The sequence below is a fragment of the Rhea pennata genome, chromosome 3 (assembly GCF_028389875.1).
Source record: "Rhea pennata isolate bPtePen1 chromosome 3, bPtePen1.pri, whole genome shotgun sequence".
NCBI lineage: Eukaryota > Metazoa > Chordata > Aves > Rheiformes > Rheidae > Rhea > Rhea pennata.
In genome coordinates, this window is record NC_084665.1 from 53,973,285 (window position 1) to 53,999,868 (window position 26,584).

The 26,584-nt window shown below is 39.5% G+C and overlaps 1 protein-coding gene across 1 annotated transcript in view; it reads left to right on the forward strand.

Moving 5' to 3' along the window:
• The window catches only part of PLG (plasminogen), a 107,713-nt gene that overhangs the window by 29,058 nt on the left and 52,071 nt on the right, over positions 1-26,584 (forward strand). The window contains 10 exon segments of the mRNA XM_062573052.1: positions 80-101; positions 12,191-12,259; positions 15,254-15,389; positions 16,422-16,528; positions 21,457-21,571; positions 22,729-22,868; positions 23,426-23,546; positions 23,678-23,796; positions 25,350-25,512; positions 26,428-26,558. Of these exon segments, the coding sequence (XP_062429036.1) occupies positions 80-101; positions 12,191-12,259; positions 15,254-15,389; positions 16,422-16,528; positions 21,457-21,571; positions 22,729-22,868; positions 23,426-23,546; positions 23,678-23,796; positions 25,350-25,512; positions 26,428-26,558 (1,123 nt within the window).

Consider the following 26,584-nt stretch of genomic DNA (forward strand, 5'->3'; position numbering starts at 1 on the left):
TGTATTTCTAAGTATTCTACAATAAATACATGTGAAGCGCCCATTCAAAAATCCCCTTTCTGTGTGTTCATAATTCTAGCCCTCATACAATCCTTTAGAAGGTAAATTGCTCTTGAAATTTTGCTGTTCTAGTTCTTTTGTGCTCTCACCATTTTCACTGATCTCCTGTATTAGTGTTAATGACTCTACATCAAGATTTCTCTCAGGACCTCTCATAGGTCGTGAAGACATCCAGCTGAAGTATGGAGACAGAAACTCTTCATAGGTGAGCTTTTGTCTGTGAATGCCTCTTTCAGACAGCAGCACGTGACTGTAGTAGTATCCATGATCTGGAGCTCACCTATGAGCAAACACGAGGATTCCTAAGCAGCTGCCTACTAGTATTGGGATTATATTCTCCTCCAGGCAAGCAGAGGAAAAGAGCAAAGAACCCTTCTATTTTAGATCTTCCTCATACTTGGCAATCAGTTTTAGATAGGATTTTCCTGGAGTCTTAAATACAAATGGTGGAAAGGGAAAAGACTTTTTTTTTCTTTTTTTGTGTGTGGTAAATTTGCAGCTGTTACTGAGTCTCAACACTGGACGACACATGCTGCAGTAATATGTGAAATGGCCAGCTTAAAAACTTTTTGTAGGGCAAACTGTTGCAGGTCTTCAGAGCTCCTCAGTGCTGTTGCTGAAAATCCAATATAGTGCAAAGGAAAAATGTCACCAGATCCTTAGTACCTGCATTGCTTCAGTGTGTGAACATTATGGGTGGAATTTTGCTAACTACAAACGGATGGTTAGTGTCATTTTAGAAGTCTTTGGTTGTTTGAGACATGTGAATGAACCTGGTAGAAATATTGTAGGATTTGAGGGAGACCCAGTCCCTTCTGAAGTGATAGCTGAATTCTGGGCAGCATTGCCGAAGAAGTCTAAAATGGCATTAGATGCGTCGTTCAGACATGTCCCAGCCTAGATGTAATTTTTTTTCCTAATTGTAAAGGATTTATATCACAATGCAGCTAATGAAAGTTATGTCTATGACCTATTAAAATAAATGCCTCTTATTGCTTAATGATAATTTGAGATGCAATGAATTAAAAGAAAATGAAGAAGCTGTAACGCATTGTAGAAGAACAACCTGCTTCTTATCATGCCTTATGATTTTCTGAACCATTGGATCTCCATATGAGTATTTTAATTTTTCGTTTTGTACCAGTACCTTCATTCCTCAGTAGTACATTCCAGCACAGTCCTCCCTATCATCCAAACAAATCTCCCAGACTGTTACAAATAGCACTATTTTTTTTGATAATATAATGAACTACCATCTTTAAGAAAAAAATTGTCAAGCTCTCTAGATATGCCAGTACATACAAAAGATCATCTGCCACTCATAGCCCCAGGAATGGTTTTCACCCTGAGCTTAAACAATGGTCACCCTGAACTAGATTCAAAAATACGTTACACAAGACTTTCACCACCCTGCTCTCCTGGGAGAGCAGAGATTGGATAGAAATCTTTTCTAAGGACTTTAGCCTGTTTTGAGCTGTGAATCTTGCTGCCTATGGATTTTAGTCACATGAATTTACTTCTTTCTAAATACTTATTTTGTTTATTTCCCCACAGAGACAATACAGATATAAAGACCAATCTGACTGCTATTTTTCCTCTTTAGCAACTGTCTTCTAAATTCCAATGACAAAACCTTCATTATTCACAATGACATATATGGTAGAAAGAACACAGCTTCATTCCTACCCAGAAGCGGGTTTATCTGCATAATTATCTGTTAAAATGTTGCTATCTTTTATCCAGTTATATCTATTATCAGTTGTCCTTGCTGATTTCTTTTGCTGCCTCATAAAAGCTAAGAAAACTTTGGAAGAAATAATCCAGTTATTTCCCACAGCAAATATTCTGTAAAAAGAAAGATAGGGAAGTTGCATATCTATTTTCAAAAAAGTTGTGTTGAAGTTATTAAATGTATTATAACAAATGCATGTTTGTAGAAAGAGAATAATGACTGGAAGCAGGCATGTAACTTTTCTAACAAAGTAAAACCCCAGCAGTTGTCTCCATGCCCATTATCTTGGCAAGAGCAAAACAGATAGATATCGGTAAAAACATTACAGCAACAACTCCTTTTCTAACTGGACAGCAAAGCTTGCTGTTCTTGTCTTTAGAGTACCCACTTAATATATGTATTTGTAAGCAATATGTACTACAAGATATATCCAGTATACTTTGGCTATCTTATTTGATTGGGTAATATTGTACTTTATCACTAACAGAATTAGAAGAGTAACTGTAGTCAGACATGAATTTTGCAAGTGTCTTAACTTCATTAATGTTTTAAAGGGACATAAGGCAACAACATGTCCATTACTTGATTTACAAACTTTTCAAACCCAGTGCATTAAAACATTGCAAATTTATTTGCCCATACCACTCCATTAAAAAGATCTTCCCTCTTTTATCTTAAACTACTATTCACTATGGTCTTGCTTGTGCTGTGCTTAATAATCTTAAATGTAGTAAGTATTATATGTGTAATTGGAACAAATGCAACTCAACTAGATCTTTCAAAAACCTAATTTGGTTCTGTTTTGGTTATTCCTTTGCCATTTTTCTAGAAGACTTAATCTATATAACAAATAGAGGGGCAGTGGTTGGATACTGTTTCCTTTTTCTTTTCATATGAAAATCCTTTAAAATTGAGAGAGAGAAAAAAACCCAGCTCAAATAAACAGAAATTACTTTGAAACCAGAAGAATTTAACAAAGGTTGATTTTCTTATCCAGGAAGTTTATAGCATCAGCTGACACAATTCAACAGAGAACTAGATTGATTTGAAATTACTGATCTGTTTTCTTTCAATGCAAATTTTCCGTTCTATTTTGCCTTTAGGAACACTCCAGTATATTTTAATAGCTTATATATTTCTCCATACATGTAGAAGACATACATTGCATAACTCTATAGCTTTTCATCTTATGTAAAAGGCGGAAACATTTGACATGGCAGCTCTTCTATTAAGGATTTTCTAACTAACTGCCTCATAATCCCTTTCTCCGAGGTGGGCAGAAGAAGACTACAGCATCATTAATGAGTTTTCTTAACTATTTTATTTATTGACATATTGTCAGTCTTACCTTTGCCTGTGAACTAGGTTTTCTGGTTTATCATGATTCTAAATATGAATGTGAAATATATGAGCATTTTGATAAAGATTTTTTAAAAATCACTGCTGGATTTTAATATAACAGCTATTTAAAAAATTACTGGACCAATTTCTTTACAGCAGCCATTGTATTTAGGTCACAAAATTGTTCAAAATACTGTTTTGTGCTTAAACAGAAATTTTCCAACTCTGTCAATCAGTTGTTCTTTTTGGAAAGTCTGGACAAAATGCATTCAGCAGTTTGCTATTCTGTGCATGACATCATTTTCACTAGGGAAAAAGTAATTATCTGCCACAATTTCTCTTTTCCTTAGAAAATAAGTGAAAAAAAATGTTAAAACAACTCTGAAATACTTCTAGATGATGTGTAATTCCAGGATCCTATCAACAGTCCTGACCTTTCCACGTTTTATTATAGAACAGAACTGGTTAGATTCCAGAAACCTCCAGAAAGAGACTTGCTGGAAAATAATAAACATCCTATTACAGTAAATGCGTGAACCAACCTGCATTATCTCACCCCTGTGCTCCTCTTGATTCTCTAGCTATCACCATTACTGTTCCTAAGTAGAAATTTCTTTTATCAGCCCAGCTTTCATGACTGGAAAAAGTAGGCAGTCCTTGAGGCACGAAGAGCTTGTGTGCACAAAAGCTTGTCTAACTACATCAGCTGGTCTAACCAAAGATATGAGCTCTACCTATAAGGCTTGTCTGTTGTAGATACATCACAGCAAAAGTAAACAGACTGAAAGTCTTTTCTACTTGTATTTGTATGGAATGGTGTTTTGTTCCCAAGGATTCTCAGTCTGTGAAATGATTTCCACCTCTAGAAGGTAACTGGACTGAAATACTTTTCTGCTTTAGTTGTTTTGATGTAGTTAAACTGATATTCAAAAATGAATGTAGTTATAGAAGAGTTCCTGCTAACATAGATTATGTGCCCTACCCAGCTTAAGCTATATTTCCATGTCCATATTTTACTCCTATATCTCTATATTCATGAAGGTTTTTACTGATACGGCATCTGTAAGCTCTGCATTGTACTGAGACAAAATCCCTGCAGGTTTACGCACGATTAAGGGATCGCACAGCAGAGATTCTGCTTTCTTTATTCCTGCCTGTGCGCTTTGTACCCTGGATTTGTTCCCACACATGGAGGCATGGGCACAGGGGAAGAGGAGAAGGGCATTTTCAACAACTATCCTACCTTTGTAGAGACAGGGCTTCTTTCCTTCTCACCTTCAGCAGGCAAGTTAGATCCTTCTTATATAGAAATACCTCCTCCTAAAGCCTTTAGCCAAGAACAGAGGTAAAAGCTTTGTTTCAATCTCCTTGACCAAAAAAATGCAATCTCTCAAGAGGGATAGCCATATAACTTGACAGTCTGAAACTGCATAAGCAGGGCAGAGGCCAGAGGAGAACCTGAACAACTACTGTATGGAGAATAAAAGATCACGATTCTGAGAAGCAGTTTGCTAACTCACCAGGCAAGAAAGTAGCATGATCTCACATCAGAAAAGGGAGGAGAACAAAAATAGTTCATTACAGCATGGGATTGCTAATGTGTCCTAATATAAAGGCCAATACGTTCTGCCTGTAGGAATTTAATGTTATTTCCAAAGAAAATAAAATTTTGATTAAAAGAGACTTTATCCAAAAGTGCATATTCTAAAGTGTTTTTAGAGTTACAGTTCTAGTGATTTCCTAAAATAACATCCTTTACAGGAAAGAAGAGCAATAAGCTGTTGTAGCTAGAAAGCCCAGTTGCCAATGACACTAACTAAGTTTAAAGTCTGCTGCTTAGGAGGAGCTGAGGATGCCAGAGATCATATTAGGCTTAATGTTATAACTAGACAAATAATATATTGTTTTCATTTTACTGGACAAAGTTAGCTCTTATTTATGCTCATGAGCTGACTGCTACAATTGTAATGTATGTAAACGTAGGCAGTCATCTGAATAGTTTGGCATTTATTTTATGCTAGTGAATTTCAGCCACTGACAAGTGACCCATGGCAAGATATCCAGCTGATCATGGTCACTTCTTTTAGGGGGAAAGGAAAGAGGTATATGTGGGAAATGGTTTCCCTCAGATGAGACTCAAGAAGATTCTCCTTAAAGGGAGGCCCAGCTTATGGCAGAAAAATAAATGACAACATAGTACCTGAGACTGGCAGGGAGGTAAAGATGGCTAAAGCAAACATAGGGCTAAGATAGTCTAGACATATCACATAAAACATTGGCCTATGCTGTAGCTTGCTGTGTTCTTATGTATAGTTTTGCCATTTTCTTTAAACACAATAAAACATGCATTAATAAATGTCATAGAAGATCATTATTTCATTCCTTAGTGAAATGTCTAAGCAAAACAAGTAAGTTCTTCCAAAGGGCTGTAAAAAATGATTGCAACAATAATCTCTTTGCCAGTCCATCTTCCAGTCCTGCACTGTGTGGGAAAAGTCACAATGGATGTAAGCATGCAAAAAATAATGCCAAAGGTCTTTAGGCTACATTTGTGTGTCTTTTGGGGGAAGGATGACAGATAGTAAAGCATCATGAACATTAAATTTCTCCTTTTGGAAGAAACTGCTTTTGCAGATTTTTCTCTACAAAGATGCCTGTTATCTTGGATTCTTTCCTGTGGTGCTGAGAGCCACTTTGGGCACTTACCCTCACATGGATTGTATGATGAATTGTTTCTCTGCAAAGTATTACATCAAAATAAAGCCCCTGATTGCTTTGATTGCAAACTGAAGGATATTTTTAAAGAAAGCAGTAATATCAGATGAATCATAGATTTATTCAAGGCCTGCTGACATATTGCACTGTATATAAGGACTAGGAGTCCTGGTGAACAACAAGTTGACCATGAGCCAGGAATGTGCCTTTGTGGCCAAGAAGGCCAGGGGTATCCTGGGGTACATCAGGAAGAGCATTGACAGCAGATCAAGGGACCTTCCCCTCTACCCAGCCTTGAGAGTACAGTGTCCAGTTCTGTGTTCCCCAATACAAGAGCTACTGGAGTGAGATCAGAGAAGGACTACTAAGATGCTGAAGCATCTCTCACATGAGGAAAACTGAGAGAGCTGGTCCTGTTTGGCCTAGAGAAGAGAAGACTGAGGGGGGATCTTATCAATATGTATAAACATCTGAAGGCAGGGTATAAAGAGGATGGGGCCTCTATAGCTTTGGCACAGCTATAATGAAGCCAGTCTAGGACTACCCATAGAGGAAGAATAAACATGTGCAACATCGGAAACAACAGGGATGTAGTTGATCCTGTCTGAGGGAGTGGAAATGGACTATGTGGTTTCTGGGAACCCTTTGCAACCCTCCTACTGTTACAACAAAGGGCACAAATTCACACTCTGGGTGTATGCAGTGTATTTCAAATTACAAGTTCAAACGTTTATAGCTACCTATGGGAGGAAAAAACATGGGGCCAAACAATGGCAGAAAGAAAGGGACTCTAGGCCCATATCTCAAAACTTCCTCACGGACAGCAAGTCATAGAGACCTTCCATCCTGAAAGCAGTTAGCTATGGACAACCAGCTGTTTCTGACTATTAATGGGGGCATCATTCCTCTGAGTATGCTCCATCAGAGCGTTTTGTCCTTTAGATGGGTTTCAACTATATGTCAATATGGGAAGGATCATACAGCCTAGATCATGTTTTAGAAGGACTATCAGTCTCCTCTTTTGTAAGGCCGTTTAGTTCAAGATATTTTTCTGGAGCTGGTTTTCATCTCATAATTCAGCATCTGCCTATGCCAAATAGACAGCTTTCAGCAAGAGTAGAGCAGGTTGCTCCCGTGGTGCTCACATTGAGAGGCTGGCTGGATTCTTGTCTGAAGCAGGAGAACAGCAGCTGGGTTGGAGCCAAAGCCCCAGTTTGGCAGGGCCTGGGAGGGCAGAAATTCTCCCTCACCAGCTGCGGAAGAACTGGCAGAGGCCAGGGGATCAGGCCTAAACAAGTCTGACTCGCATGTATTTCTTGTCATAGCTAGGGGGCATTTCTGCTAAAAACAAATGAACTGTCCAAGTGAGGCAACTTTTGAAGTTGCAATTATGTTGTGAAATGCAGGGGCAAACCAGCTGTGCTCAGTGTGCCCAGGGCAGGAGGAATTGTCACTTCAGTAAAATGACATTACTTGTAGGCTCGTACTAGAGAAGTTCTGAGAAAGGAGAGTGTTCTGAGTGTTCCCAGAAGAGTTTGGAAAAGAAGGGTTTTTTTTTCTTTTTTTAAAGAATATTATTCTGCTCAGGTAGTCTTCTTGTGGCAAGGACTTTGTGTGTTACTGTGCTCTTCCCAGAGAAAACCAAAATGCTTAAGGGATGACCTACAGCACTGAACTGCAGCCCACCAACAGAGCGGAGTATATGGAAATAACTGAGGTGGCTAGTGGGGACTGTGGCAGCAGAAACTGCAGTATATAAAGCTCGGAAAAACTGCGGAGTCCTGGAAATGCAATGTCCTCTTTTCAAGTCAGCAAGTTGTGAGAGTGGATCAGTGGAGAAGGAAGGTGCTGGGTAGGAACAAATGCCATTCTGCAGAGAAAAAAGTGGGGGGGTTGCTGGTCAGGATTACTGCCAGCGGTCTGTGGAGAGTGACTGTACAGCTGTTTTGGGGAAGATTTTAGGTTTCCTCAATCTAATTCACAGAATTAAAGAAAAAGGAAAATAAAAAGCACTATCTAGTTCAGCCCTCCAAACTAGATATAGCTATACTGACTGCACAGATACATATATATTCAAACACTGCCCTAATAGTCCACTCAGTTCAGTGGTGTGTCAGTAGACAAAGTCGACCATCCACCAGGAAACTATTAATGAGAAAGTTAGAGGACACTGCATTCGTTTACCCTGGAAAAGGCTTGCAGCTGGGAATACTGTGAATAAACATGGGAAATGTTGAATGTGAAACTGGAAAACAAATGAATTGGCCAACCATTGTGAAAGCATTTCTTGCAGCTGATTTCTCACATTCTACTTCTGTCACTGTATCTTCACCAGTTAAGAATAATTGGGGATTAGAGAAATAAAGTACAAAGTAGTTTAGGAACCAGTTCTTTGGAATGTATTTATGTCTGATGGAAAAATGATAAGTTATCTGTATTTCATGGAGGTTGTAGCTCACATGACTTTGCTTAAGGAGGTATAAATAGCTGGGTTTCAAAGGAATTTTTCTGCTATTATTTCCCTGCAGAAAGTATCATCCTTGATAAGGGACACTGCACACATGATTTCCCACTGATTGTTTGGAGTTAAATTCATTTTTTTTTCTGTTCCTGGCTTTGTTTTCCTCCCAAGAGTCTTGAACTTGATTTCAAGACTTACACATTACACAAGGTCTGTCAAAAAGCCCTCTAAAGTCAGCAAAAATATTTCTCTTCCACTGACAGGCTTTACTGAATCAATGGCTGGAAGTGTCTGCTCATTTAACTTCCCTGTGCATCATTAAAAGAAAATGCATATTCCAAGCCAGCACAGCAGAGGTCTGTGATGTTTCCTAGTGAAGATGTGAAGAGAACCAGCATGTACAACCCCCCCACCCATCAAGCTGAAAGCTTGATGAAAATGTCTTATGATACTTGGCATTCACATTCTTTCTTTTTTATTATTTCTCTAGAGTTTTATAGCTATATTTTTCCAGATTAATCCAAAAAATAAAAATAGCTTGAGCTCACAACCCATTTGTTGATTTTTATTTATATTTATTTTCATTTTCAAGGGAGTGTTCCCATTCTTTCTCATTTTTCTGGTTAAGCAAACTCTGTTCCATGTTCTCTCAAAACTTATTTTCATTTTTTATGGTTCAAAATAAGTGCCTTTTGCCACTATCTCCTAATCTGTGTCATATTTTTCAGCATCTTACAGTGAGAATGCTACATTTGACTTTTTTCTCCTTTCCTGTTCTCATTCTATTTTTTTCTATTATTCTATTATTTCATGCTTGACTGCTGTCTTTCCTAGACAGAATATAGCTGTGACAAAATACATCTTCTGAGCCTATTAATATGATAGTAATTCCAACCAAACAACTCTAAGTCTCTTGTATTTCAACAATCAATACCCTTCTCAGAAATACAGAAAGTGCACTAATTAGTGTAGTAACTCTCACTCTACAAGACAAAAATATTTTTCAGATTGTCTTACCGATGCTCTGTATAGCTCTTTTCATTGGCACCCAGTCTGTTGTTAAAGATTGGCTAAGGCCAGCATAAGACCCTTGATTTCCTTCCTGGAGAGGTCCAGCTCTGGAGGTAATGGACAATGATGGAGTTTCTGTGTAGCTTTTCTGTGATGCAGCAGGCTGGAAGGCGGTAATATTTACAAGCTGCTCACCAGGCTGGATTATTGAATCCTATTGTACACTTCCATGCTCTCCTTCTATCAGCAACTGAAATTTCAGTCTTGAATCATCCTTTTATCCTTCTGATTTCTTTTCACACTATTATTATTATTACATTAATATAAAGGCAAGGCAAGTCAAGAAGAAAAGAAAAACACATTTGCAAAGACAAATTTCCTTAAAAGCTTGTACTGTGAGCCTGGAATTATCCAGGCTCCTGAACAAACATCTGCCCATGTGTCATGAGTGGTTAGTGACACCTTTGCCTACACTGGGTGTTAGTGTCACTGACTTTGTCAGAGAAGTATCATCTGCTGCACCCTTCTGGACACTACCAGAACAGCACGTTCTCCAGAAATGCCCAAAGAAAATTGGATAAGAATAGAGGATAGCTTTGATTAAAAAAAAAAAGAAAAAAAAAAGAAAAAAAAAAAAAAGCAGTTTCCATGGTTTCTATTAGAAACTGTACATGTACCTCTCTACCTTTTGTTGCCCAAGAGCCAAGAAAAAGGATTTTCCATGCTATCTTTCAGCAGATTTAGGGTGGTTTCAGGCAGCACTCTGGAATCTACAGTTTATGGTATTTTGCTGTCTAAGAGCAGAGCAAGCAGTGCTGTCAGTGGCAGAATGAGCCAGGATTTGCTCTGCATGGGTTCGTATCCCCACTCGTCCTCTCCCCCTGCCCCCTGCCAGCCTCACCTTTCTCATGTATCTCCTTGTCACCTCCAAACTGAAAAATCTCCAGGTCTCCCATGCTCTCCTCACCCCCCAAGTGGTCCCCTAGTCCTTCTTCTTCCCAGTATGGACCCTGCACCTTTCCATGGGGTACTCCCAGCTGCCTTTAGGACACCTCATTTCTTCTAACATCTTTGTGTGCTTTTATTAGGCACAAGGCAGATGTTGCCAGCATTCCCCTGCTGTCCTGCTGCTTGACAGGGTACAGACCTGCTGCTGGCCAAGCTGAGATGAGTGATGACTGTTTCCCCTATGAGTTTCCTTTAGGAGAACTAACTAGGTCTTTTTTCCTCTGTTTTATCACTGATTTTCTCAAATCTTGTAGGAACTAGATCTTGTAAAGTAGGTCTGCCAGATGTGATTAAAATTGGATGATATGTTCCAAAAGTGATCGTGGAGGAAGGAACAGGTAACCTGAGGTCACAGAAAGACTTGTTTCCTTAGGAACCAGGCCCCCTCAAACATTGCAAAGTATGGAATGAATTGGAAGTGCACCATTCAGGTTCTATAAATTGCATGCCAAAAATATGAAAAATGCATTTTAATTGCTTTGCAAAAATCTACTTTATCTCCCTCAGGCAGTTTCATTTTTTTCCCTCATTGGAAATGGCAAAGTAAATTTTGCTTGCTGCACTGCATTCTTGAAATGATATTGTATTTTAGTGACCAGTAGCAATTATGCAAAGTACAATACCAGGGTGGGCCTAGATTAAAAATGCTGTCAAATTGAAGATATTTTCCTGTCTAATATGTTCTAGGTGACCCTGCTTGAACAGGGGTATTGGACTAGATGATCTCTAGAGGTCCTTTCCAACCTCAACCATTCTGTGATTCAGTGATACTGCAACTGTGATGCATTATGTTTAGAAGTTTCGATGTAGCATTTGTTTATCTGTAATCAAGAGAAAACCCTCTACGTATCCTGATCCAGCTAGCTATATGCATGTTCTGTCTCTGATAGAAAACTTGTTTCTTTGCCCTGCTTTTGCTGCTCTTTTAATAGACAGTAAAGGGAGTTTTGACTGCAGTTCTGTTTAGCAATTCCTTTTGTTCAGAGATACACAGCAAAACCAAGACTGAAGATGCTATGTTATATTGGAGGATAATGTAGGGTATTTCTTTCATTTCAGATTAATTTCTCACTCAGACTTTGCTTCAGAGATGCTGTTGCCAATTGGATGAGAATCAAGGTAAATAAAAATATAAGAAGAGTATCAAGGAAGCATATCATGTTGCATTAGTACCACAAAAAACATAAGGCAGCATCATCCTTGTCCTATTTTGCTTAAGAAGCCATCTGTCGCTAAAAGCAGGAGCTCATGCTCAGAGAGTTGCTCTGCTCTTTGCAACGAGAGCTATAGCTGCTCTATAAAATAGCACATGTGTGTAATTTCCTGAATTCCTGGGTCAGTTGGGAGTGGGGTGCTGTCCTTGGAGGGCATGGCGCAGCATGGAGGCATTAGTGGAGGTCTCAGGCCACATAGTTGCACCAGATTGGTGGGATCTGCTGGCTCACAGTCCCCCATTTTTGAGGGCTGCTGGTCTTCTCATTGAATTTATCATCACAGTCCTCACTGGGGATGTCCTCAGTGCTAAAGGCCTGGGTATCTGCCACCTCGCCCACCCCCCAGGCCCTAACAGTTCTGGAGGTAACGGCATCTGCACACAGCTGACACCAGCGAAGCGAGGCCCAGCAAGCTGAGAACGAAAGCGCGTCCAGCAAAACCAGATGGTGCCCTCACATTTCACGACATCCAGTACAAGTGATTGAGTCTTATTTGGAAACATATACAATTCAAGGTTGCTGACTACGGCAAAGGGGGTCACAGAGTGGGAGAATGATTAACTTAACCCGACCGCCTTGTTTGTTTGATGCCGCCTCACTCCAGTGCAAGTCAATAAAACTTTGTGCATGGACACACGCAACTTCCAGCACCCGCCAGCTGGGCCAAAATGGGGATTAGCAAAGCTGCCTTTCTCTTTCTTTTCTTGCTCAGCTCAGGTAAGAGTCCTTTGCCTTGCGTTTGAGTAGTGGAGACGGGGACCAAACACTTGCAAGCTCCACGTTGTGGAGGTAGGTCCCCAAATCCATGTATCCCCAGGTACCTGGCTGACGCTGGGTGTTGGGGTGGCCGGCCAGCGAGGGTTGCTGTCGCGCAAACCGAGCGCTGTGGTTGCCACGTCCCCCGAACAGAGTGGGCTCAGCAGGGTCGTGTGGTTAGAGGCGGTGGGAGAGCAGCGGCCCGGTCCTCGGTGTCGGCGTGGAGAGCAAAGGGCTCCTCCAGCCGTGCCGGGACTCGGCACCCTGCGGCAGCAGCCTGCTGCCAAGCCCACCACAGTCCCTGTGACGGCTGCCTCGAATGCCAGCAGGCTTGGGATCACATCCCAGAGCCGTTCCTCCTGCCAAGCACTGCCGAGCGCCGTGGTCCTGATGTCGATCCTTGTGGTAGAGGTTTACAAATTTTTAAATGCAGCATTCAAAACAAAATCAAAAAGAAAAAGAAAAAGCTCTTTTATATTTGAGTAATTTCGTATTTTCTATAGCCAAACACTTTTCTCTTGTTTTCTTGAAGCAGTAAGTGAAAATTTAGTCTTCAGTAATCTAGATCAATTTTTTTCACAGCTAGGTCAAGAATACCTTTTGCAATTCCTGAAGAAGATAAGAGGCCCTCTAAAGATAATATACTGATTTGAAGCACATCTACAAATTTTATAAATATATATTGCATGTGTGGTATACATTAGATTTCAATCAGCTATCAGATTCTGCTGGTACTTTAACATTGCATGTGATTATACAGTGCTTAAATACTTTTTAAAAATACTATTACAAACATATGAACACAGTCTGTATGATTTTATAATAGCCCAGTGATGTAATATGACCTAGAATAACAAGGATGTATCATTGTATGATTGCTGGGTTATAAAAGGCAGCTAGTACAGTGCTGTGTTTGTTCACTGCAGTCAGTTCTAACTCACTTGCTCCAAAGTAATGGGCCACAAAACTGCGTTAAAATCTTGTTTTATGTCTTCTTGTTTAGTACTGGTCAGTTCCAAAGAGATGCGTATGTAAAAGAACAAACTGATTTGTGCCCATGTAATTGAATATTCTATTTAATTTGTATGTGTCATGTAGATTTATAAAGACTTGGCCTTTATATATGTACATATATATACACATATATTATTTCATGATATATCTATATAAATATATTCAAATGTACATCTATACAAATTTTGGCTAGAATAATACATACTCTGTTCTGTTTTGAAATTCATTCTATTCTTTTTTTCATTTACATTTTTGTAATCATTTTAAGACAATTTACATCACATTTGCTTTTCTGTTATCTAAGCTTCTGCTGGTCTGCGATGCCTGTTAGCTTCTGCATGTCATCCAAAGTCTCTTGTGTACATAAACCAGCTGAAATAAATATTCCTTATCGTCACTGAAATGGAATGGTATCCAAAGTGGAAGTCTCTGGACTGACACACGGCATTTGAGATGAGCCAAGAAAAGCTTAGAAAGTCACATTTTCCTAATCTGGTCTCCGGTAGTTCAGTAGCAATGGACCCATTAAACTTGGGGAAAAGGCTAAGAGCGGGAACACTTGTCTGCTGAGTCAGTCAGGAGAAGTTGGTAGGCTGTTGGCACTACATGTGGCCTGCAGCTAGGATTAGATAAGGGAGGCCTTTGTGTCAGGCATTTCTTCAGATGAATTCTTATAGCATTGAGCAATCTCTGCTAACAGCTATCAGAAGATTGCTCTCGTATCTTCTAATCACCTGACTTTTTTAGTGGCCCGAATGCCTTTTATTTTGTATGGCATGTAGAGGTATGCAACTGCATAGATGCCCCCATTTCATGGGCATTACACTGGAATGATGTTGCAATGAGTTGAATCTAATATGGGTGTTTGCACAGAAGAAAGATTCACAATGCTACCTGGAAGAATGAAATTCATTGTTGCTGTACAATGGATTAGCACAGAGTGCAAAAGGATTTATGTAATGCAAAGCCTGTTGCTGACTCTGAGGCTGGGGTTGGGGCTCTATAGAGAAAATAGCAATGAATTTTCTCTGCCTCTCAGTAGCAACAGCCTGAAAAAAAGAAATGATTAAACCATATCACTGCTGTAACTCTGTAACCTGATGCTAGATATAGAAATAAACTGTTGTATAAATTAGGAGCAGAAACTTAGAATCTTTATAGACATTAGAGGGAAAAATCAATCAGGTGGCAAACTCCGTTATGAATGATAACATTGTGGAGCTAATTTTTTCACAGAAATGTTAAATGTATTAGCAGGTTCATCAGATGCATCTTATGTGCATCTAGCTTTCAGAGATATGCATACTAATTCATTTACTAATTTATAATCTTAGGTTAATTTGTTGCAGCTGTGATACAGCTGGACAGATTTATTATTAAGTCTACGTAACAAACATAACAGTGATCATTGTAAAAGTTTATATAGTCATCTTATGATTGACATTTCTTGCCCCACTGGAGGACATCTGAGGACAACCAAACCATCCAGTGACCAATAAAACTGTAGAGACTGCATATTCCACATGGGAGGTCATAATCTCCCGTCCTCCCAGCTCATGCATCTCCAAAACTTTAATGTTGATATCAGCTCCCATGCTTCACTGCCTGCCTTTTCTTGACACTAAGTCCCTCTCTCCACTGTCGCTTACTCTTGTTCACTTTTCTTTTTCTCTACTTCAAACTCATACATAACTGCATTCAGAGCTACTTCTCTATATCTCTCTTTCATTGTTTCTTGCTATCATGTATTCCAGTGAGGTAGCTGTGATTGTGCCAGGAGACCGAAATTTCCTCAGAGTTTGTCACCATTTACCCAGAAGTACACAAAGCAAACGGTGGCTTCACCTGTCATTGCTACATGGAAAATGGATTTAAAGTCACAGATTATTTTAACTGCAACATTCTCGTTTTTAATGTCTGCTTTCTTTTCTTCCTTTGTAGTGAAAGGGGATATACTAGATGACTATTTAAGAACAGATGGTGTTTGGATACTCACTCAAAATAAACAGGCTTATAAGACAAATAGTGAAAAAGAATGTGCGGAGAAATGTGAACATGAAAGAAATTTTAATTGCAGGTAATTTCTGTTGAATCCCAGGCTATGTCATTGTGGGTGACTAAATAGCTGATCAATGACATTTTCCTGCTATTGCTCAGATGTAAGCACACCCTCAGTTTTGGAAAGAAAACAAGAAACAGAGAAGGTGAATAGCTGGAATATGTAGTTAAAAAGAAGTTAAAAAGCTATGGAAGAGGCAATCAAGTAAATGGTTTTTAATTTCAGCACTTGTTGGAAAATGGCACACTTTTTTCCCCAGGAAACTGTAACACACTGGCATTGAGGCTTCTCAGCCCTTCTGCTCTACACACGCCACTGCTGCTCAGAAACAAGGATGGGCGCATCACACAATTTTTACATGAACATACTTGGATAAAACAAGTTCAGAGCACCTGGGGGGCCCAGGGCACTGTCACTCAGGTGTCAGTTCATGGGAAGTGCCTCCTGGGAAAGCTCCTTCTTCTCCTGAGTTGAGAGTAGCTGGCAATTCAAGCAACTGAGGCTGCCTGAAGGGCTGGAGGCACCATCTGCACCCATCAGAGACCCAGTGAGGGGCTACTGCAGCTCTGCCTGCAGCAGCTTTACCTAATGTCTTCACTTATACTTTGCCTCCACATGTAAATTACCACTAGGTCAACTAGAGGATGGATTTACAAGTGTATTAATTAAGTGTTTTCATCTAATGTTACATGGAAAGCTGCTTGCACCTCTTTAGCTGGATATTACTGTGTTTCATGGAAGAGGTTTGAGATAATTTGTTGAAGGGAAAGACACTAACTTGAGAAGCTAGGCTGCTGTTGATAATATTTTGCAAATGCAGTATCTAGCTTCTCACACAGTAATTTAGTCATGTAGTCATACCTGCTGATAGTCAGCCATTTCGGATCAACAAAAAATGTTACTGAGTATCTCTGAAGAGCAGTATTTAAAGATCTAAGTGGATACAGAGAAGTACTAGAAAAAGAATAACTTACAGAAAATTGATTGCAAGTTGAATAATACAAGTTGATTTAGTAAGATCGCTTCACGTGTTCTTCTCAATTTCAACAGGGCCTTCCTATTCACCAGGAAAAAGCAGCAGTGTTTAACATTGGCTGAAAATACCAAAACAACTGTGATGTTCAACAGCAGAGATGCAATTCTTTTCGAGAAGAAAAGTATGTATATGGCATATTGCTACACAGTCACATGTGTTAAGTTTATTCATCCTTGAATTTGCCACTGTACTGCTGCAGAAAAACAATGCAGATAGTCATAGTTTCAGTGAGGTGGGCCTTCACTCATTAGGAATGTGCCTGAAACTGCCAGAAATTTTCACATATAGCAGTAAGGATTCTTACGCTCAACTCAGACTGGATTTAATCCAGACTCCTTTAGTCATGTACTACTGGGACCAGGCAGAACAAATATACCTCAAAGCAAAAATCATGCATTTCTCTTCCCCTTAAGTATTCACAGTCCTCTGCTTCGTGGAGCTGGTGGAATACTTGGTCATATGAAATTTCAACACCATAGGATTACAGACTTTTATGTAGCTACTTCCCTAATTTTGTAATAATTCAATCAAGAATTATTTGACTGAAATATTTTATCTACTTATATTTCATTTTTTAAAATCATAATGAAACATCCATGTTTAGTAAGTTGTCTTATTTACACTCAATTGTTGTATGCCAGGCTCAGATAAGAGTCTTAGTTTTAAGAGTATTTTGGAATTAATTAATATTTTTCTGTGTTTTGAACAGATGCTATGTAGCAGGAAAAACACATTTCTTTTAATGAGACTGTCTCAATAATTTTTGTGAGAACATACATATAATACCGTTGCAAACGTTAACTTCAGTGAGTCTTCTAGGAGGAAGAAGGCCCCTATTACCATTTAGAGAAATAAGAATAAGTAAAATAAATAGTGGAGATTTCCTGTAGGAACATTTCAGCCCATTTGAGAAGACAGAGATTTTTAGGGTCTTTATAATTCTAAAGAGTTTGAAAATACACAGAAATATTAAACTGCATGAATAATCACGGTACAGATTCCTTTTACAGTGTTAAAGTTTTAAAGAGATAGCAATTCACATCTGGATTCTCAGCTAGTACAAATTCATATAATTCTGATGTTAATGTTTGCATGACAAAAAGCATGACAAAAAGTTAGAATGTTAACATCTAACCAGCTTTTTTAACTGGCTAATTCTGCCCATTTCCTGGCACAATATGGAACTCAGATTGTAACAAATATCTTCAGTAGTTACTAGCTTAGCCTTTAGCTGGTTATCACCCAGTGAAATTTTATTCTAATGGTGCAATACGTATTCCTTGGTATCTTCTTCCTGTGCTAGTGACAGGTGGATTTTCTCATAAATTTCCTTGAACTTATGTTTAGCTCAAATGAATTACTAGAACCAAGAAAAAAATAGAAAAATAATGGTGGACTTTGCAAAGTATGGCTTGATTCTTTAGTATTATGATGGTCAGACTCCTTCATGGTTTAAAAGGAAAAAGTACTATTAGAGTTATTTCTATCAAAAGGCTCTCAGAGCAGACACCTTTTTCTGCAGCCCTTCTGCAGAGTTACTAGTGGCTTTAAATGACTGGGAGACCTTTCCTGACTTTCTAAGAGCAGAGGCTGGCTCCCTTCAGCTCTCACTGCAAACTGAGCGGAAGTCAAATCTTCTCGATATTTAGCAGCTATCAACATTGAAAGCTGATATGCCAGCAGTTCGGTAGCCAGACAAGCTGACCTTCAACAGGTACTGCCACAGTTTGAAAGTCAGATCACATCTGCCAAATCTCTCTGTTTTCAACCTATTTCTCTTTCCCCATTTTATCTTTGTGCCACCATGTTTCAATGGTAGCAATAAACTGAAGTAACCCAATCAACATGCCTGAGACTCAAGTCAGCTGGATATTAGCCGCAAAAAACACATCTACCTCACAAGCCCTTCATTTACAGCTAATGAATTACCAGGCATCATTTGTTTATCAACCAACTTTGTCAGGATCTGCAGCAATTTTATGACTGCCTGTGTCAAAAGAGGCTCAGTGTTTTCTCTGAAAACTTTGGCATGTAGATCACATTTCCTGGAGGCACTCAGTGCAGCAGATACAGCAGCCTGGCCTATCTCAGCTTCATTTCTCTTTGAACATTCTGGTCTTGGTCATGGAGATCTTCAAAGGAGATAGGAAAGATAGTGGAGGATTTTAGAGGTCACTCTTGGTTTGTGTACAGATCTGCTGAACTTCCCTATGCACCCACCATGACCATGCATATTTGATGTCTTCCCAACTAGTTGAAAAAGAAAACACCACATCGGATAGTGTTACCACAGCAGAGACTGAACGTTTTCTCTTTTCTACCTCCTTATCTTTGAAGATAAGCCCAAGTAGCCCTAACCTCTCCTTTCGTCTTCCACTCCTACCTTCCTAAGCACTCCAGGAGAGAATCACCTTTGACACCTGAGTAACTCTCAGTCTCCCGCACGTATACCATTCTGCTGCCTGTACTGTGACTAGACAATACACTACTTCTGGCTTTTATAAGGATATCTTTTCATGAGAGTGCTTCAGCAAAAAATAAGTATTCTTTTAGCGATAGCAGCCCAGAAAATTGGCTCCTTTCTCTTTCCAGGAGAGAGATTTACAGTGCCTGTTTTTTCAACGGAGGATGTAGAGTCATCTTCTCTCTCTCTCTCTCTCTCTCTCTCTGGTAGGAGTAGAGAACTACCTCACTCCGTCTGAAACTAGCAGCTACCCCAGTATACAGAGTGAAGTCTCTGGACAATCCAAGTAGCAGCATTTTGTATCAGCAATGCTCCCAATCCACCTCCACCTCAGATACATTTCACAGGACTTTTAAAGTACATTGTAAAAGGGAGAATCTTGAAGGCCAGGAGATTATAAACAATAGCCTTCCTGAAGCAACCTAATTATCACTGCCAGGGTCACACAACTTGAACGATTTTGCAAATAAAGATGTTCAGTCTTCTTAAGCCCAGAAAGGTTTTCTGTTCCCTGTGACTAGTACTAGGAAATCCTTACGACAAAACTCTTTTATGCTGAGATAAAATGAAATCTGTTTACCTTGGAACAAGCAGCCTACAGAATGTTTTGTGACTCTGCCACTCCCTTCAGCTCATGGTGATTATACAATTTCAACTACACCTGATTTAGACCTTGGACCTCTTCAGCTACTCTGGCATCAGTATTTGCCAGACCTTATTTTCCTTGGGACTGGATGCAAAAGATATGTACAAAACAGCTACTACAAAACCAAAAGATTCATCCCTATATGAATAAAATCTTGTCTGGCTGTGTTGGGCTGTATTCACACTTCACCTCACCACAGACACTTTGTGATCTGTATGCACACCACACTCTGGACTGTCTGTAATTACAAAAGAAACTCCACGTACATATGACTGGTAGTTCCAATTCCACTTTTTCTATATTAGTGGCAAAACTCTATGAGGAACCCTCTTTTGATGTCAGCCTCCTTGTTAATAGTAGAAAAAATTCATAAGGCACAAATATATATTGTAGGCTAAGCTTGTTGTATGGTGTTCAGTCACATTTCTTCCTTCCTCAACCTGTAAGAGTGCTTTCTCTTTTAACCCTGATTTGCCTCTCAGAGTTTATAAAATATGTTTTTTTCAGTAGCTCAGTGGCCATCTGTGTTGTATACTTCCTTGTGGTAATAATATTGAAAGTTTTTGCTCTTGGTCAGGAAAGAATGCCTTAATAATATGATTAAAGATTTACTTCTCTTTATGGAGCAGTTTCCTTAGTGGAATCTTAATTTGTCTTGACATAGGTATTATAGTTCGACTTTTGATCCCATCACTCTTTTGAGGAAGATAATAGATTTTCAGCGATCACAGGCAACCATAGCAAGGTCCTATATATGCCAGAAAAGTAGGAGAGATTCTGGGGCCCATGCCTTGCCACTAAAAATGATGTTTAAGAAGGACCAAATACCATGGCTCAAATCTGTAATGATCCCCATGTGCCTTTTGAGCAAGGAAGTTACTGGCTTGCCTTCATTCCTGACCCACCTATGCAGATCCTCCATCATCCTGGGCATCAGATGTGTCCTACCTTTTTATTTCAATAGGCTAAAATCATTTAGGAGGTACCTGGGAACAGCAGAAAGTCCATGGGCAAGGCTAATGCTACTCAGAGATGATCATGCTTGGACCTGCTACTGGAGTATCAGTGTTGAAGCAGCAATGACAAGACCTTTGGGCACTCCAGGAGCATGCTGACAACCCAGGTAGCGGCTCTGAGGACTGTCTCTATTAACACATTCAAAGCAGTCATTTGTAGGCCCAGCCATGCATGACAATGGCAGTAATTATTGCAAGATGTCAAAATCAGGGTCAGTTCTTCAGATCAGATGGGTCTTCTGTCGCTGCTCTAACATCTCCATTTGACCTTTTGGGGTTTAGGAAGAGCCTTCTTTTGGATACAGATTACTGAGAAGAGGAAATGAAAGGCATTTCCCAATAACTGACATTTTTGAAATCTGTGTTGGTAATAACGAAGTTGAGATCAAGGTGCTTTGTGTTTCCTCCCCTTGGAATACCATTAGAATGTATCTGGGAGTCTGAGGCTAAGAAGAATTGAAGACGTAGGGTTCATTTATGAGACACGTATTCTGATAACTAGAAAGAATAGATAGTTGCATAGTATCCATACTACAGATGTGCTTATGAACAACACATTTCAAAGCATCTCCAGCTGTTGGTGAAAGACCTTCCTTTTTATCCCAGTAATATGATAATATAAACATGCATGTCATACAGTTAAAAAACTCTATAACATACTGTGTCTGTTTCCTTAGCTTGATTTTATTTCTTTTATAAAAATGATTCTGAAACTTTTATCTGGAGCTCCTTAGTAGTTGCTAACTAATTTGGTTTTAAATATTTTATAGAATCATAAACCTATATTTGGATGTACAAAAAAGTCAAAACATGGGTAAATGTATCTAAACAGATGAGCTTTATGGTTGAATCTGTAAATACTCAGATCCAAGAAATGCAATGTTGTAACACTGTTGAACCAACAAAGCCAATTTCATTTTCAGTTTACCTCCTACAATGTAAAAGAGGAAATGGGAAGGACTACAGAGGAATGGAAGCCAAAACTCGGAGGGGTATTCCATGCCAGAAGTGGGCTGAAAAAGCACCCCACAAACCAAAGTATGGCCTTATTTATATTTGTCTCTGTACTGTTCTGAATCTTTTTTCAAGCTGCCCCTATTCAGTGCATATAAACAACATTATAGTGCCTGTTATCAAAGCAAGTTGTTTGGTGCTTTCTCTTCCTCTCTCCTGTTGTTACCTTTGACTCTACTAGCAGAGAACTGCAATGTGCTGGATAAGAGAAGGGTGGATCTTCAGCTAGAGAAGTTGTGCCTAATGTCGGGCCTCTTAATAATGTGAGATGCTGATCTCATGAAGACACGATGAAAATTTTGCCACTGGGGACAGTAGGGCTAGAATTCTTCTCCTTTGTATGAGGTGTAAAACAGAGCAAGTGAAAGAGCTCTGAGAACTCTGAAAGAGGTCCAGCTCTATAAGCCCTTGCCTGCCTTCCAGAAGCAGTCAAGAAGAAACATCCAGCAAAGCATTTAAGGCCGAGAGGAACCTGGGCACGGGGATTCTCAGGGCTGGCTGCCGATGCGCTGGCTGAAACAAGTCTGGAAGCAGAGGGCTTGTCTGCAAAGACACTGAGGAAAAGAGGAAAAGTGGATAATGACTCCTTTCTATTTGTGTTTTCTCTGATCTGTGTGGAGTATAACTATTTGAAAAGTTATTTTTTCTTGTTTTTCAATGAAATTTAGATGCATTTGTTTGGCTTGATTTGTTCTTTGTTTGTTTGTTTGTTTGTTTGTTTTTAGTTTAAAAGCCTTTGGGAGACCTGGGAAGAAGGACTGCTGTAGCACAATGTTTATGGTCACTTGATTAAAAGCCTATGCAAATTGGGATGCAGTTATGTTGGGTCAATAGCCTCTTGAAATACTCCATCTTTAAAGTAGAAGCATTAAGAAAACTATGTCACAGAGCCACAGGTTGCAAGGAGCTAACTAGACTAGCTGGATGCAAGTAGTAAAGCTAATAACTGTCCTTTGAGACTGTCATAATTCTTACAGACTGAGCTTGCTCATCATTGGCAGCTTGAGTCTAGAAAGAGGCTGCTAATAAAGACAGTTACAGAATGGTGTTCAGATTTCACTTATGGGCTACAAAGGGGAATGCATTTCTCTCATGTTTAGTGTGAATGACTAGAGGCCAAAGTTAGCTGAGGAAGTTGGACATTTCTTTCCCACTCTCCTGCCATTTTAATTCTGTTACAGTTTTACACCTGAAAAATACCCCAATGCAGGGTTGGAGGAAAATTACTGCAGAAATCCTGATGTGGATGAAAATGGACCCTGGTGTTACACAACAGATCCTGCCACCAGATTTGATTACTGTAACATTCCAGAGTGTGAAGGTAGGACACGTACAGCAAAGAAGGTATAATTCTTTTTCAGGGAAATTGTATTCAAGTAGGTGTTATTCTTCATTATTTGATTATTTATATTTGGTTATTCATTATTTGATTACTGAAGACTGATTCGAAATGTGAATTTAGATCAAGTTGGAATTTAAGAAGTTCTCAGCACAAAGTTGGTTTTACTAACTGGCTCTGGTTATCAAAATGATTTTGTAAATACAAAGGAAATAAAGATTTTGAATCTTTTGCTGATATTGTCCTACTCTAAACCCTAACAAATATTTTAATTCTAGCAAGAGTAAAGATTGACCCAATGCTGTGTTAAATTCAGAATCTCCATTACCATCAGTACATGCAGATATGTGACAAAGTCCTCCCTGCACATAACATGTATTCCTAAAGCTTCATTTATTTAGCGCTAGGCTATAACACATGGACTTCTGGATTTCTTTCATCATTATATTTGCCTTCCAGTGTTCTCTGTTATTGATGAATCAGGATCAAATTTCAAGGTCTGGTCCTAACCTTATTTTGTCTTCCTTCTGCCCTGGCAGTGGAGTGCATGCAGTGTAATGGTGAAGACTACCATGGAAAAGTTTCCAGAACAGAGTCTGGGTTTGAGTGCCAGCACTGGGATGCCCAAGAACCTCATATGCATGGATATACCTTGGAAAAGTGAGTCACAGTCAGTGCTGAATTGTCCCACTCCTTCCCACAGTGCCTGGGAGACCCTGCCTGCAGCCAGTCTGGTTGCTGCAGCTCACTCGTAACTGACTCACAAGCTTAACTTACCTTCTAATGGCCAGTTTTCCAGAGAAGGACCTGAAGATGAATTTTTGCCGTAATCCTGATGGCGAACTTCGGCCCTGGTGTTTCACTACCAGCCTCACTAAACGCTGGGAATATTGTGACATTCCTCACTGCAGTGAGTCTGACTTTCAGCAATTACTCCATAGGGTAGCCCTTCTCATCAGAATGATGCAGGGCGGGGAAAGACAAAAATCATAGCTCCCAGTATCATGAAGAAATCTTTGTGAACCAGAGAAGGTGGACATCAGGAAGCAGAATCATTCACTAATTTTCTGTTACATTAAATCATGCAAGTTCAGTGAGGGCACAGGTGCTATAAAGCACAACATTGCCACAGATTTTATGGAAGTCCTAATTTGTCTTTAATACTCTTGTTTTTCAATTAACCCTAGAAACATAATACTCAGTTTTAATCTCAGGCTATAGTGAAAACGTGTGACCTGCTGGCTTGTGGGAAACATAAACATTATTGTCATACTGTGAATTTTTACTTGATGTTAGTTAACACAGGATAAATGCTCCCATTTTCCCTAATGGTAGATAAATCCTATGAAACAAATTCAGGCCTCAGAAGAAAACCTGAGCTTAATCCATTAAACTGGGTACACTAGCATTATACTAGTAATATAATACTAGTAATAGCTAGTAACTATTAGTTATACTAATAACTGGTAGTATAACAGACATTCCTGAGGCCTGAATAATAAGTTTAGCATTGCCATTTGTAGAATTGTACCGCACTTTGAGAAAATTTATTGTATTCGTATTGCTAGAGCTTGCTTTCTCATGCATCTGCTCTAGCCAGTGCTCTAAAAAGCAGCATGTGTTTACTAAACATAGTTCACTTCAGCATGCTCATTTATAGATGGAAGAATGACTGTTTATAGACCTATGTGTGATAAGGTAAATTGTGCAAGAGATCACAGCATATCTGTTTGGTGCTTAAAACTTACAGAAAGTTTAGGGAGCAAACTGACCTTTTAGACTTATATTTTTCTCCTCAAGAAACTACCTATATGATGTGTGTGTAATACATATGTAAAGTATGTTTCTTTTCCCCTCTACCCTCTTCAGGTGCTGTGATTCTTACATAGTGACTCTGATCTGACTGCTCGTGACTCTTACTTTTGCTACCCGATCAGTTGGCTTGCTTTCACTCTTCCTCCTGCCCCACTGTCCCAACTCACTGGCTCTGGAGCCTTTGCTCCAGACTGCTTTGCTTTCTCTCACAATTTCTTCCTGGCTCTTATCTTATTCTTTCTGCCCTTCCATCCTATCTGTATATGTCATCTTAATGTGCTCCTTTCATCTCATGTGTTTTTACAGGAATGTAAAAGACTATTTACTCCCTTTCCAGCTCTGTTCTCATGGGACTGCAGGTACAAAGTCAGGCTTGATCCAGCAACATTGTTTACCGACTGCTGTAAAAGGGCAGGCACAGGACATCTCTCCAGTAGCCCGACTGCCTGTGAAAATGTACAGTCTGGCTTTGCCATGGCTTTCACCAAAGTCACTTCTGCAGAAAGAAAAATGGACATGTTCCACATTACAAAAAACTAGGTGTTTTTTGTATATTTAAAAGCAATGAAGCAATGCTTTTTTTCCTTTTTTCTTTTTTTTTTCTTTTTTTTTTCTTTTTTTTTTTTTTTTTTTAATCTCCTGTTACAGCTACACGCCCACCAGTTTCTGGATCCAGTTCCCAGTGTCTTTCAGGTAATGGAGAAGACTATCGGGGCAGGATAGCCATCACTGAATCGGGAAGCACCTGCCAGCACTGGAACACACAGTTTCCTCACAGACATGGCTGGACTCCTGACAGCTATCCCTGCAAGTATGTTGAACTTCATTTTTCAGTGACTTTAACAAATACCAAAGAACAGCTCCAGATGCATAGGCAAGAGAAGCACAAGTTTCCTACAACTATATTGTGATTTTCTCTCCTTTTGCCAACTCTCATTATTACTGTTCAGATCTCATTCTTCTTTTTTTTTTCTGATTCCTTTTTTTTTTTAATCCACTGCTTTATTTTCATGAACTTATCTCATCTATGCTTTCATTCCTGCTCATTCGGCTGCAGAGTTGTAACTGCTTACTACTTCTATATTAAAAATTCCCGTGGCCCAAATGGCCTATGGCTTTTGCATGCTTTCAGTGCATTACTCTTCATGCTCTTACTCCCTTTTCTGATGCTCCAGGGTCAGAGAAGCTTGGCCTGTGGAGCACTACCAAAGAGCATGAGTAGCTGGGACTGACAAGGGTTTTAGCGCTGTAACTGAACCCTGTGGGCTCTGAAATGGATCCAGTAAGTTTTTCTGGGCATGTGGAGTCCTGCCCAGCACTCTGGAGGAGGGCGAAGGGCAGAGAGCAGTGTGCACCTGTGCTGGCATGTGTAGACCTCCAAGAAGCAGTGTGTGACATCCAGCTTCCCCTTGGTCTGCCAATGAAGGTGCGGTACTCCAGTGGCTTGTGTTTTCCAGTCAGCTTTTACAGCCTCATCTTGGCCTCCAAAACAAGGGCAAAAAGCAGACAAGTAACACTGGAGAAAGCTCTTCATAAGTTATCAACATCTAGACTGTAATTACAAAAGCTATTGACTTATCCCAAAATAGTGGTGTGCAAGATAATTCATCGGTAATATGAATAAGTGTAATCACTGAGTTGAATTCTTCATTCAATAATTATTAGTCTTGCACACAAACCATTCTTGATTTCCATGAGTAATATTAAGTCAGTGTTTCTGTTTCAGGGGCTTAGAAGAAAACTACTGTAGAAACCCTGATGGAGAGAAAAGGCCCTGGTGCTATACAGTCAACAGAGCTGTGCGGTGGGAATATTGTGCAATTCCCCGCTGTGATTGGACAGAACAAGAGATTGCTGGTATGAGTAGTGGGGTGTACTTGAGA